Consider the following 12,664-nt stretch of genomic DNA (forward strand, 5'->3'; position numbering starts at 1 on the left):
TGTGAAGCGCTGCGTAAACTGTTGGCGCTATATAAATCCTGTATAATAATAATAATAATAACAGTATCTGTAATAGTGTCGCTACTCTATGACAGTGTGTTGCCCTGCCACTGTGGAAATGTAGGAGAAAATTTACACGGAATTGGCTTCTAATGTGAGGTTTTAGATTGAGCAGAGAAAGTTGTTTTTGGCTTTTTCTGGATTTTGTAAACCTGGATTGGGGCCTGGAGCTTGAAAGTTCCAAAGTGTCTTGGGTGGGACAGAACCTTCAATCCTGTGTCTGAATTTTACTGGATTCCGGCAGTCTGTGTGAGTACACAGGTGTCCAGGGTCATTATATACTTAAGCCTGAGGATAGCTCAGGGCTCCCAGTTTGGAGACAGCTCCCAGGTCCCATTCAGGTGTCAGAGGGGCCCAAGTCAGGACACAGGAGGTCTCAACCAGGGGTCAGAGGTGCCCCACCCAGAAGTGGGCTGCCATGCCCAAAAATACAGTTTGGACTGATGCAACTCATTGGGAAAAAGCATCTACCACATCAGTATAATCACCGCAACACCATACCACTTTTGGATTCTTCATAATGCTGAACTATTGCAAGTGTGCTTATTCATTTAGAGGTACAAAGGTTTATTTATATACTATAAACTTGTTTATAGCACATTTAGATCTTCTACATTTTTCTTACTCAGCACCACTACCACAGTGGTGTCCCTGCAAATAGCACTGCCTCCCTCGATCACCAAGTTAACTGCATTGATCTACCTAACATCCTTGTACCTCCAGCCATGGAGGTGTCAGGGAAGGCTTTGCCATAGTACAGATGGAGTTCTGAGGTGAATACATATGCACATGCGCCAGCCGGGAACTGGCTGAGCAGCTGTGCACAATCATGCACACGCCTGTCACCTCGTGTATGTTCCCGATTCCTGTGCATGACCTCTGATCTTGACCCAGCTTGCTCCTGACTATCCTTGTCTGCTACCTGCCCTGACCTCAGCTCATTCCTAGATTCTGCCTCTGCCTTCTGCTCTTACCTGATCCGTGCACCGTTGCCGATATTGGCCTGTGACCCGACCATTCTCCTGTCTGCTGTCTATGTCAGATCTGCCTGCCCGTTACTGACCCAGCTTGTCTGACCCTGCATCCAGCTCTTCCAGTCTGCTACAGATTCATCAGTCCAGCACATCAGCTTATGGCTCTTGCTTCCTGCTGAACATCTACCACCCGTCTGCTTCCAGCCTGCTCTGCTGTCACATCTGTCACATCTGCCTACTGTCAGCTGTTCCGTCTTCTGGCATCTCTCAGCAAAGTTTGGCAACAACTACTATGCAGACTACTGGACTGATAATAGGCACTCTTACTTTGTTGTGCTCTCACAGTTACTGTTCCACTATCAGTGACTCCCGAGCCGGAGCTGCACAAGAGGCCTTCCTCTGCATTTTAGGCTCTTTAACCAGGTATGTGACAGGAGGTTTCACTGTCTCTGAGCGGTAAAGTGAACTTGGAAATATCATTCCATTTCATCCTCGAACCTTGTAGTTCTTCTGCAAATACCACTGCTACTCCATTACACCTTGCAAGTTCAGTAGTGGAGATACTCTACAAATATTCCCTCTCCATCCTAGTTTGGCTCTCCCAGGGCTTACACCATGGTATAATCTCTAGAGTTTAGCTACAGCTGCAATTTTAATCTCATGCTATTGGCATTTACCTTATTAGGCTACACAGATTTTTTTTTGCAGCTCATTATTTCCACTAAAATTATTTATAAATAGTTGTCAGGAGTAGCGAGTAGCTACCTAAGTAGCATGCAGTAGCATCTTGGAGCATCGTTCATGATTGAAGAACTGTTAGATCATGGGAGACTGATTGCTACTACTGCTACTTGTGAAATTTACTCCATATGGAGCCACTTTTTCCATCTATTTAGCGATCAATCGCTGCTCTTAGCAATTATTCATTAGCGTTTGTAGCAGCACAAATAAAAATGTCATGTGTATCTCCAGCCTAATCGGGTGACTGTGTGCAAGCATTGAAATCTCTCAGTAGCAAGAGATTAAAATTGCCTGTGTGGCTTTCCCTTATGGGACTTTCACTTCCTGCAGAAGGGAGGAACTACCTGATGGGTTTGAAAAAAACTAGAAATTGCAAAGATGGACTTTGTAGGCACACACATAAGATAAAAACTATTTGAAATTTTAATTAAAGTTAAAAAGATTATGTACATACTTTTTTTTAACTTTATCGAATTAAAATTTCAAATAATTTTTTTTTTTTTTTTTTTTTACAAGAAATCAAATAATTTTTACCTTATCTGTGTGCCTACAAAGTCCATCTTTGCAATTTCTATTTTTTTCATATAATACCGGGATGTTGGCATACTTTTATTAGTGCATCCACAGTGTCACTCTGTGAGGATACACGGTAAATTCCGTTTTTTTGACATACCTGATGGGTTTTGTTCAGTAAGGCAGTGCGGAGCAACGATATACGGTAGTAACCTATAGTACTTCAAAAACAAATAGTTTATTGACTGACTTTTAAACCAGTAAATTGGAATCTGGTTGGCTGCTATTTAAACAAAAGTATTGGGACGCCTGCCTTTACACGCACATAAACTTTAATGACATCCCAGTCTTATGCCCCGTACACACGGTCGGACATTGATCGGACATTCCGACAACAAAATCCTAGGATTTTTTCCGAGGGATGTTGGCTCAAACTTGTCTTGCATACACACGGTCACACAATGTTGTCGGAAAATCCGATCATTCTGAACGCGGTGGCGTAAAACACATATGTCGGGACTATAAAAGGGACAGTAGCCAATAGTTTTCATCTCTTTATTTATTCTGAGCATGCGTGGCACTTTGTGCGTCGGATTTAGGTGCACACGATCGGAAATTCCGACAACGGATTTTGTTGTCGGAAAATTTTATAGCAAGCTCTCAAACTTTGTGTGTCGGAAAATCCAATGGAAAATGTGTGATGGAGCCTACATACGGTCGGAATTTCCGACAACAAGGTCCTATCACACATTTTCCGTCGGAAAATCCGACCGTGTGTACGGGGCATTAGTCCATAGGGTTCAATATTGAGTTGGCCCATCCTTTGCAGCTATAACAGCTTCAGCTCTTCTAGGAATTGCTCATCCATGGCTTTATGGACCTTGTTTGTGCACTGGTGCGCAGTCATGTTGGAACAGGAGGAGGTCATCCCCAAACTGTTTCCACAAGGTTGGGAGCATGAAATTGTCTTGGTATGCCAATGTCTTGGTATGCTGACGCCTTAAGTGTTCCTTACACTGGAACTAAGGGGCCAACCCCAACCCCTGAAAAACGCCAAAATCCCCCCTCCACCAAATGATTTGGACCAGTGCACAAAGCAAGGTCCATAAAGATATGGATGAGCGAGTTTGGGGTGGAGAAACTTGACTGGCCTGCACAGAGTCATGATCTCAACCCGATAGAACACCTTTGGGATGAATTAGAGTGGAGACTGCGAGCCAGGCCTTCTCGTCCAACATCAGTGCCTGACCTCACAAATGCGCTTCTAGAAGAATGGTCAAACTTTGCCATAGACACACTCCTAAACCTTGTGGACAGCCTTCCCAGAAGAGTTGAAGCTGTTATAGCTGCAAAGGGTTGGCCAACTCAATATTGAACGCTACAGACTAAGACTCGGGTGCCATTAAAGTTCATGTGCATGTAAAGGCGAGTGTCCAAATACTTTAGGTATTATAGTGTATCTATACATTTGTGCACTAAAATAATCATTTTGGATGCACTAATATTAAAAAATATATATTTTTAACCACCACAAATAATGCTACAGGTGCAGCTTGGTTGGCTGAGTTAGCCCCTGACTTCGTCTATATCTTGAAAGCTACAATAGTAAGATCTCCCTATCATAATTCCCAACTTTATTCCATCTGAGATTCTGGCTAATTGTGGCAAGATCTGATGCATTCCCTATATTATACAATAAATTCCAAACCAGACATAGGGACTTTCCCATAATGGCCTCAACAAACATGCAAACTCAAGAGCCAAGATCTCACCAATAGAGTCTCTGAGGAAATGGTAGGCTGGTTCCAACGCCCAGCACCTTTCAAAAATGTCAATTTTGGTTGGACTGACCCTTTAAAATGAAGGCAATTCCCTTAAGCAGTAAATTTGATTAAAACAGAACAAATCAAAACACATTTTCAGTCTTTCTTTAGATGTGAAGGTTACCTCAGTCCATGCAGATATCACCCACTGCAGTTTGTCATTTTTCTGGCAGCGGGTAAGCATGCAGCTCTCAGTGGACTCTGGCTTGGAGCTTGCTGGACACAGGTCTGCTGGAAGGATTTTATACTTCTCCAAGTTGACACTTCTGCAATAAACCTCTCGTTTCCTAATTCCCTTACCGCAGGATCGGGAGCACTAGACCAGACAAGGAATGCAAGCTGTCAGACAGAGCTCATGTAGAATGCTTATATCAATATGACATGTATAGTGCTCACTTACATATATACATATACCAGAAGAGCTTGCGCTTAGTCCTTTGGGCTAGTAATGGGCCAAGGCTGCATTTTTTTTGGATTAATATTTCTCCTCATTTTGCCTCTCAATCTACAAATTAGACATTTTGGCTGATACATCAGTACTTATTTAGTGACAGACATATGATCTGGCTTGTTACAAGACCAAAGGGACCAGCAATTTTGTTGTCATGTGTATAATATGAATTTAATAGGGTCCATTGTTCCACTGTAATAGGCTGCTGTGGAAATTGTAACTTACAGTATGCTAAGGGAGAACTTTACAGAGACACATAAAACTTTTTTTTTTAAGTGGAACCCCAGGCAAAATGTGTTCTTTGCTTGTTTAAGTTAGAGTGAGGAAGGGTTAATAGAAGTGAAAAACCGAAAAGCCTGGATGGCCGCACTTCCGTGGAAAAAGCACCTTTATTGTAACAAAAATAGGCCACATGAAAGCAGATAACGCAGGACAACTGCTAGCTAACACATTTCACATCAAATGATGCTTACTCATAGCTAAAAATTTTACTTTTTTAGCTATGAGTAAGCATCGTTGGATGAGGCACAGTGAGGCTGCATTTGATGGGGCACAGTGGCTGCATAAGATGGGCACAGTGGCTGTATTTGATGGGGAACAGTGGCAGAATTTGATGGCACAGTGGCAGCGATTGATATGGCACAGTGGCTGCGTTTGATGGGCACAGTGGCGGCAATTGATGGGCACAGTGGCGGCAATTGATAGGCACAGTGGCTGCGTTTGATGGGCACAGTGGCTGCGATTGATGGGGTTTTTTTCAGAACTTTTCAGTTTGTTTGCGCCCCACCAAAAATTTTGAGCACCAGCCGCCACTGGCTCAAAGGGCTGCACTATCAGTGTCAAACAGCCGCGGGTTGGGCACTAGGTTTTACTTCTGTCTCAGTAGGTCCGTATTTGTATCTTACTGAGACAGAAGTAACCCACTCTTCACTATCTCTATCCACTGGCCCAGTTAACATGGAATGTATGTATTTCAAATGTCCAAAAGTGATTTATAGGTCCAGAACAGCAAAAAGAAATGTTGGTATTTCCGGAGCACTCCTCTCTAAAAGATTCAGTTACATATACAATATACATAATTAAAATGAAACTTCACTCCCTCAGTCAACATTGACTATTTTTAATCCTTCTGTTGCTAACAATGTTAAATAGATATAATATACTTTTCTATTTACTATAAAACTTAAACTTAACTTAACTTAAACTTAAACTTAAAACTTAAACTTTTATTATTTTTTTACATTTCTTCAGTCATTTCCTGGTTTCCATGCCTAGGCAATTGGTGTCATACATCCGAGGAGGAAAGGAGGGGTTTTCTCTGCTAAGCACACCCTCCTGGCTGCATGCCTAAGCTGAGGGCAGATGGATTCCAGTTAGTAAATGCTACATTAATCATCTGCCCTTACTTAAGAGAAGTAAAGGATTTTTTTTATCCCCAATTATACTTACCTAGGTGGATGCAGCATCAGTCCGATGCTGCATCTGTCCCCCTCTGGACTTCAGTCCACTCTCTGCTGAAAACGGGTCACAGGAGTGCAAAATGTATTGCACTCCTGTGCTCCATAGGAAAAGTACAAAACGAGCTTTGGCTGAACTTGTCCTTTAAGATGGCCAATGCCAGAAATGCTAGGGGTGGTTTTCAAAGTGATTTCTCAGCAAAATAAAGCATGGAGACATGGATGGGTGGGGGAGTTTGCTTTGAATATTTCAAATGCATTAAATAGTGTTTTTGATTTGTGGTGCTCAGATGCAGTGTAGTTCTGCTTTAATAAAACTGGATTTTTTTTTATGGCGGACTGTTCTGGAAGTACATATGTTTCTTTGGCATTTTACTTAGAGGGAATAGAGAGACAACCAACTATTGCCATACCATTGATGAAGCAGCTGTCCCCAAACAACTACTCAGCCATGCAGTGCAAAATGGATAGGGGAAAGTATACCCCAAAAGGAAGGTAGTTGGATACTAGCTCTCACATTGGGGTTGATTTACTAAAACTGGAGAGTGCAAAATCTGGTGCAGCAGTGCATGGTAGCCAATCAGCTTCTAAATTCAGCTTGTTCAGTTAAGCTTTGACTAAAAACCTGGAAGCAAAGTGGTTTCTGTGCAGAGCTGCACTAGATTTTGCACTCTCCAGTTTTAGTAAATCAACCCCAATGTATCACGAAAGGGGAAGATGAGAGAACACCACGCCTGCAAAGGGATAGGTTATACAGTGGAACCTTGCATTATCTGTTCCAAGAGAATGCTTGTAATCCAAAGCACTCGCATATCAAAGCGAGTTTCCCCATAGAAGTCAATGGAAACGAAGATAATTTGTTCCGCATTGACGTTAATTGCATGCAATACCACATGTGGCCAGAGGTGGGGGGCGTCGGAGAGCCTCAGAAATACTCGGGGACAGCTCGACTGAATTCGAAAACCCTCGGAAAGGCTCTGGAACGGAGTATTTCCGAGTGGTTTAGAGTATTTCCGAATGGCTCCGAACTGTTCCGAGTGTCACCGGCGTCCCCGCCAAATGCGGTACTGCACACCCCATTAGCTTGAATTCTGCTCATTTTGCGAGACAACACTCACAAACTGAGTCAGGATTTTTTTAAAAAGTTGCTCATCTTTTAAAACGCTCATTAACCGCGTTACTTGTTAACCAATGTTCCACTGTACTTCTTCCCTTAAATAAAGAAAAAAGCAGCATTTAGATCAGTCTAGTAGTGTTATCACAGCGCTTCATGCATTTTTAGATTTACTTTATGTAGAACATTGTTTCTAGCTTTTGTTTGCAGAAGGCTTCTTCCACTTTTCCAAAAATAATGGGTGTGCTTTTGACCCTGGCTTGGTATGAAAACGAAATCCAAAAATCAAAGAGATTGACTTATTCCATGGATACATGTTATTATATTCTTTATAACTCTGTTGGCTGTTTGATCTGAATACAAGATATTATTTAAATTGTAAAAGTGTTCCGATATAGTGACAAAGCCAACCTGTAGTTCAGAAGGCCAGTTAATACCTGTGACCAGGGCCCTGTGCTCCATTCAGCTGGACAGTCCTGGATATGGCACTTTTGGACTTGAATGGGAGTGCTTACTGGACAGTGTGAATGCCCCACCAGCTCTTCACCTTGTGCTGTCCTCTGTACACACAGCACTGACCGAGTCTGTTCACCTCCACCGCAAGACGCGCTGCATGCACTCCAATCACTGGCAATCCAACTGTTGGCAGAAAACAACCTTTATAGCATATGAAACGCTTCATGATATAAGACCCTAATAATGAGCATATTCACATATTTACAGCCTTAATAAATCAGAGCAATGATGCACAATGGTCCTTAGCAATCAGATTTATAGGAGAAGCCCATTCAGGATACAAAGCACCCTTAAAGTTCAATTGATGTTACAGAAATAGATTTGCAGCCAGATAGACATTGTACCGGCAGCCTCCATTTTTATCCACTTTCCCATTAAAGCAGTTGTACGAGGTGTCTAAATATGCCTATGCAGTCTTCACCAGAAAATAACTTCCCACAGATACTGTCAGAGAAGCCTCCTCCTTTTCTTTGCAGTACAATGCATTGTAAGGATGCTTGAGCTGAGGGGTGTGGCTGTTACTCAGCTCTGCCAGCACAGACCACTTTAGAGAAAGGCAGGAACCACCAGAGAAAAGAATATTGTAGAACAGGAATCCTCAAACTACGGCCCTCCAGCTGTTGCGGAACTACACATCCCATGAGGCATTGTAAAACTCTGACATTCACAGACATGACTAGGCATGATGGGAATTGTAGTACTTGAACAACTGGAGGGCCATAGTTTGAAGACCCCTGTTGTAGAACATTTCTAAGCAAAAAAAAAAAACAACAGTCATAAATCACAACATGTTGGAGCACAGGACTATAAAGAAAAGGGGGATTAGCGACTTCAACTGAGCTTTAAATGACAGAACATGGATTGTGTACATGTAATGTGTCTCAATCTGACTTAGAGCTGTAGTAGTAACTATTGCAAAGGTCTTGACCACATCTCAAAGCAACATGTAAGAGGAAGAATAAAGAGAAACGTGGATTTATAATGTGTCTAATGGCTGCTAGGCTGTTGGGAAGCCACAGGAGAAGGATAACATTGTCTGAGGCTTCATTTCCTACTACAGGCCCAACAATTTATGGAACTTTTTTTATTTTTTTTTATTTTCACCACTTCATGATATGGTAGATATGTAAATCCACAAATCTAACCTTTCAAAAACCTAAGCAATAAAACTGAGCTTGTGATGAAAGAATGCATAAGCAGACGTCACACCTTGAGTCTCCAGATTGTACCTTTAGTGATCTTTATTATGACTAATAGAGGGTCTCAGAGGTTGAAGGAGACATAGTCAAACTTGTCTTTTTACAACAAAATCGTGATTTATCTAAAAGATTTAATCACCTACTATGTATCTCTGGTTCTACTGATAATTGTGGCATGCAGTTTCTCCTGAAGGTAACCTTCACTTATTCATAGTACTATCATATACTCAGTTTATACACTATATTGTCAAAAGTATTGGGTTGCCTGGCTTTACACACACATGAACTTTAATGGCATCCGAGTCTTATGCCCCGTACACACAGTCGGACATTGATCGGACATTCCGACAACAAAATCCATGGATTTTTTCCGACGGATGTTGGCTCAAACTTGTCTTGCATACACACGGTCACACAAAGTTGTCGGAAAACCCGATCGTTCCGAACGCGGTGATGTAAAACAGGTGCATCGGGACTATAAACGGGCCAGTAGCCAAAAGCTTTGGTCTCTTAATTTATTCTGAGCATGGCACTTTGTGCGTCGGATTTGTGTACACACAATCGGGATTTCCGACAACGGATTTTGTTGTCGGAAAATTTTATAGCCTGCTCTCAAACTTTGTGTGTCAGAAATTCCTATGGAAAATGTGTGATGGAGCCCATACACGGTCGGAATTTCCGACAACAAGGTCCTATCACACATTTTCCATCGGAAAATCCTATCGTGTGTACAGGGCATAAGTCCGTAGGGGTTCACTATTGAGTTGGCCCACTGAACTCTTCGGGGAAGGCTTTCCACAAGGTTTAGGAGTGTGTCTATGGGAATGTTTGAGAGGGATTATTTACTAAAACTGGAGAGTGCAAAATCTGGTTCAACTCTGCATAGCAACCAATCAGCTTCAAGGTTTTATTGCCAAAGCTTATTTGAAAAAGCTGAAGTTAGAAGCCAATTGGATTCTATGCACAGCTGCAACAGATTCTGAGGGCACAAGTTTTAGTAAATCTCCCCCTGTGTTCCTTACATGGAATGTGGATTCATCTACCTGACTGTGCTGTGTTATGAGGCTGTCTAAATCTCATGACTGGATGGACAGTGATTCAAATCCTGTGGCTGGTATAATTGCTCCTTTATGTATTTTATCTGTGTATTTAGCTATGTGCTTGGAGTTCAGCTTTAAATAAGAATGGACTGCAAGACTAAATGTTAACAATAACAGTGGTAAAGTATAAGGCAGTTTATGTTAAAGAGATACTTTTTTAAAGTGTTACTAAATCCAGGACCCTGAATTCACTATACAGTAAAACCCTGGATTGCGAGCATAATTTGTTCCGGAAGCATGCTTGTAATCCAAAGCACTTGTATATCAAAGCAAATTTCCCCAAAGGAAATAATGGAAACTCAGATGATTCGTTCCACAACCATTTATTCATATGTTCTTCAGTTTATAGCCTATATAAAAAGATTATAGTAATGTAATAAGTTGTGTAACAATAAAATGTCCATCCACAAATGGAAGCCTCCACAAGGGGATTAGAAGCAAAATCCAGCAGGAGCTACAGAGTATAAAAGAGAAGAGAGGCGCCTCCAAGTGTAGCAATATGGTTACATTTAATGAAGGTACAACATTTAGCAACTCACATGGTTGATGATTAAAAGAGGCACATCTAAGTATGCAGGCCTCCGGGGTAAAGCTGTCCACATAGACCATCCCCTGTACCGCCGGCTCTCACCACTGTCAGTCTGCAATCATGACCCAGACTACCCTGCAGTAGAGCGATTTGAAAGCGAGGCTTGAAGCGTTCGTGGAAGGGATGACGTCGATGGTGGTGTGGAGGATGGTCTATGTGGACAGCTTTACTCAGGATGCCTGCATACTTAGATGTGCCCCTTTAAATCATCAACCATGTGAGTTGCTAAATGTTGTACCTTCATTAAATGTAACCCTATTGCTACACTTAGAGTTGCCTCTGTTTTGTTTTATACTCAATTGTGACTTGACGCTACTTGTATATCAAGACATCGCTTTTAAACCAAGTTACTCTCAAACCAAGGTTTTACTGTATCTGGTCTCCCATAGTACACAGAACATGGAAATGCAATTATTTTAGTAAATATAAACTGCTAAATACCTTTTCTCATCAGCAGTATATAGCAGTCTTGTGACTATCAATGTCTGGCTGAGCACTGATTAAAGCTTGAAGGAGGAGTTTTCATTCTCCTCTGACTGTCCTATGAGGCTGCATGACCCCTGACTTTCTGTCTAAATAGTACTGATTGGCCATGTGCTGATCACATGCACCCTCCCAAAAACAAAACAAAAAAACTCTATAGCAATACACACCAAAAGGAGCATGTGCAGAGTGCTTCCAAGGCTCTGTTCTATCAGCAGATGGATTGGGGACAGTAAAAGAAGGGGAGGGTCAGAGAAGAGAGGATCAAACAGCCTTCTTACGCAATGCAGAGGATTAACCCCTTAGTTTCCACAGTTGGTATAACAAGCATGCTTTACTGCATATACAGACTGATTTTACTGTTGTAGGTTTAGCTACACTTTAATAACCATACATAAATATGCAAACATATAAGGAGTCCCTCAGAAAGTAATAAAATAAACATGGAGGGGACAATAGTTTATCAAACAAATGACTTCTGGTCCAGTCATCCTACGAATAAATACTGTTAAAGGACAGATGCACCTTTAAAGCTTTGGTACAAAATAAACGGAGAAGCCCGTTGTCTAGTGTTTTCAGTGTCTACCAAGCACCCCCGCTCCAGGTCTTAAAACTACATATAGATGTGTGCCTACCTAACTTTATATGCAATATCAGTTCATACCTAACCATGCCCATAAATAGTCCTCCAGTGTGCACTCTCCGAGGAGAAAGAAAGAAGCGCTGACCCAACAGAGGCTGAAACAACATGGTGCTGGATGTGATGCACCTACCATCCATGTACCCAAGATACCCTAATACATATCACTGGATTTCACCCATCTTGCACTCTGCCAGATGGGTGGAATCCATTTCTAAATTAAATTATAAATTAAACTCTTACTTCTCTGACTCTCTTAAAGACAAGTTTACAATCCCTAGGCTCCCTAGAGTCAATTCAGCATTCCTTTTCTTTGGCACTTTTAGCCTGCTTTGAAATTCAAAGAGGGATCTGGCCATAAGGAGTACTGGCCTCCATCTCTAGCCTGGTGACTGCTCCTGGAGCAACCATTATTTCTAGACCCACCACATGTTTTATTTTTTTAAATTAGACGGAGAGTGCCAGAAGACAGCAGCACTGTGCTGGCTGTGAACAGCGGAGGCAATGTATATTTTACTTTGTGAAAATCACAGATATGTTGTTCGGTTTAAAGGTGGTGCTGAGTGCACTGAGCAGTATGAGCAGGAAAAGTTGGGATTTTCATATAACGGTCTATATCTGCAAATCACTTGTGACATGTGGTTGTCCCAAAAGGTAACCTTTGCTTATGAACTTTTAACTGATACCTTCAGTTTTAGCCTGGGTTCACACTATTGTGAACACAGACATCGCATGTGTTTCGCACCCGCACTTGTGTGCCAATCACATGCGATGTCCGTGCAATGCGAGTTCAGCCATACAGTTGTATGGCTGAATTCGCACTGGATTCGCATAAAAAAAGTGCAGGTGCTTTTTTTTTTCCGCACTGGAATCGGATCGCATGGGTGTATACACCCATGTGATCTGATTCCTGTCTGAATCCACAGTTTGCACTGCAATCTGTGAACCGATCTAGGGGTGTCATTACCATTGTATTGACACCCGCAGCGGTTCGCAGAGGGCAG

At 41.9% G+C, this 12,664-nt stretch overlaps 1 protein-coding gene across 1 annotated transcript in view; it reads right to left on the minus strand.

The window, feature by feature from the left end:
- The window catches only part of ADAMTS18 (ADAM metallopeptidase with thrombospondin type 1 motif 18), a 166,442-nt gene that overhangs the window by 6,152 nt on the left and 147,626 nt on the right, over nucleotides 1-12,664 (minus strand). Inside the window, exons 19-20 of the mRNA XM_073603886.1 lie at nucleotides 7,571-7,772; nucleotides 4,236-4,427 (exon numbers count right to left, since the gene is read on the minus strand). Coding sequence (XP_073459987.1) covers nucleotides 4,236-4,427; nucleotides 7,571-7,772 — 394 coding nt within the window. The remainder of the gene's footprint in view (nucleotides 1-4,235; nucleotides 4,428-7,570; nucleotides 7,773-12,664) is intronic.

This window comes from Aquarana catesbeiana, linkage group LG11, assembly GCF_042186555.1.
Source record: "Aquarana catesbeiana isolate 2022-GZ linkage group LG11, ASM4218655v1, whole genome shotgun sequence".
NCBI classification, from domain to species: Eukaryota; Metazoa; Chordata; class Amphibia; order Anura; family Ranidae; genus Aquarana; species Aquarana catesbeiana.